General features: G+C 35.0%; 1 protein-coding gene across 2 annotated transcripts in view; it reads right to left on the bottom strand.

The window, feature by feature from the left end:
• Positions 1 to 461: 461 nt before the first annotated feature.
• LOC110020422 (probable serine/threonine-protein kinase PBL21) overlaps positions 462 to 1,319 on the bottom strand; it is a 22,390-nt gene continuing 21,532 nt past the window's right edge. For both annotated transcript variants that reach the window (XM_020718515.1, XM_020718517.1), the window contains one exon: positions 462 to 1,032. In XM_020718515.1, the coding sequence (XP_020574174.1) occupies positions 754 to 1,032 (279 nt within the window). In that variant the 3' untranslated portion in view covers positions 462 to 753. The remainder of the gene's footprint in view (positions 1,033 to 1,319) is intronic.

Here is a 1,319-nt window from a genome sequence, read left to right as displayed (position 1 = left end):
CACAACGGAATAAATCCACCTCTCAATAGGATTTAGGTAGGAAAGAGACGGAACACAGCAAAAAACAGATAGAACGCGGGGAAATTCGTGTTAAGGGAGCCTTGGATTTAATCTTCAATTTTGTGGTGTTTGACTGTATTTACGCTATTTATCTTTAAATCCTATTAATAGTATGCTGCACCTTAAGTAACAACAGAACACAAATTTCCATATCATATTCTAAGGTGTAGCGAAATAAGCTATTTACCTGCCATAAAAAAGGCAGCAATCAATCATAGAACACAAATTTTCATTAAAAAGTGATTTTGTGAACATCTAAATGCTCTAAGCCATTAAAGATATTCTATCACAAATTAAATCTTCGAGACCTTAGACCATTTGCTTGGCTGCAAATAGAAAGTAATGTAAACTATTTACTTCATTATATGCCACACATTTGACTGCATTTACTTTGCAACAGATTTGAACTAAACACTAAAACGAAAGATAATTTGCATTTAAGCACTTCCGTTTACATCAGATCTTTACAAAGCTAACGAGTTCTTAACGAGATAGAAAGTGACCGTAAGAAAACAATAGCATTAAAGGATTCTAAACTCATGCTGCAACATGAGAAAAGACATTAGTCTTAAATGATGAAAACATCCAACTATTTTACTTACAGTGCATGGTATCCAGTTGTTCTCTCTAATTCAAAATATTGGATGTGAATTTGCAGGGTGAAGAGAGAAATTGATGTCTGCAAAATAATAATTAGTTTTGAAACCTTGAAGGCGTTCTGGTATTACAGAGAGGAGAGGAAGACGGAGAGGATTTGATTCTACAACCAGCTTCAGGAGAGTAAGGCTGGGATGCCACGTAATTGATCGCGACAACAACGTCGCCTATGATGGGTCGAAAATGGGGCTGCTCCTGGAGGCACATAGATGCAATGACAACTAACTGGTGAAAAGGTTTTCCTGGATAGCAACCTTGTAGCGATGGATCTGCCAATTTCCTGAACCGCCTTCTATCATTAAGGAAAGGCGATGCCTGAAACACGAGCGAATACAGTTCATGTATGTAAGGTTTGGTGAACAAAAGTGAGATAAAGTTTAATTGATTTTCACTAAGACTTTGCTTGGCTTGAAGGAATTTAAAGAAAGGAAATGGAAATGATAAAAATTTTGAATTACAATTAGTTTTCATAGCCTTTCGATCATTAATCAAGTTTTCTTCACTTTTTTCAATAGGTCTAAGGATGTAGTCATTAAAAGAAAAATGATTTGTTCACCTTTCAAAGGTAAATCAGATTGCTTACTATATATATATATATATAT

Source organism: Phalaenopsis equestris, unplaced genomic scaffold, assembly GCF_001263595.1.
Source record: "Phalaenopsis equestris unplaced genomic scaffold, ASM126359v1 Scaffold000096, whole genome shotgun sequence".
Taxonomy (NCBI): Eukaryota; Viridiplantae; Streptophyta; class Magnoliopsida; order Asparagales; family Orchidaceae; genus Phalaenopsis; species Phalaenopsis equestris.
Note: the sequence above shows the minus strand (reverse complement) of the source record. Positions and strands in the feature narration are given on the sequence as shown.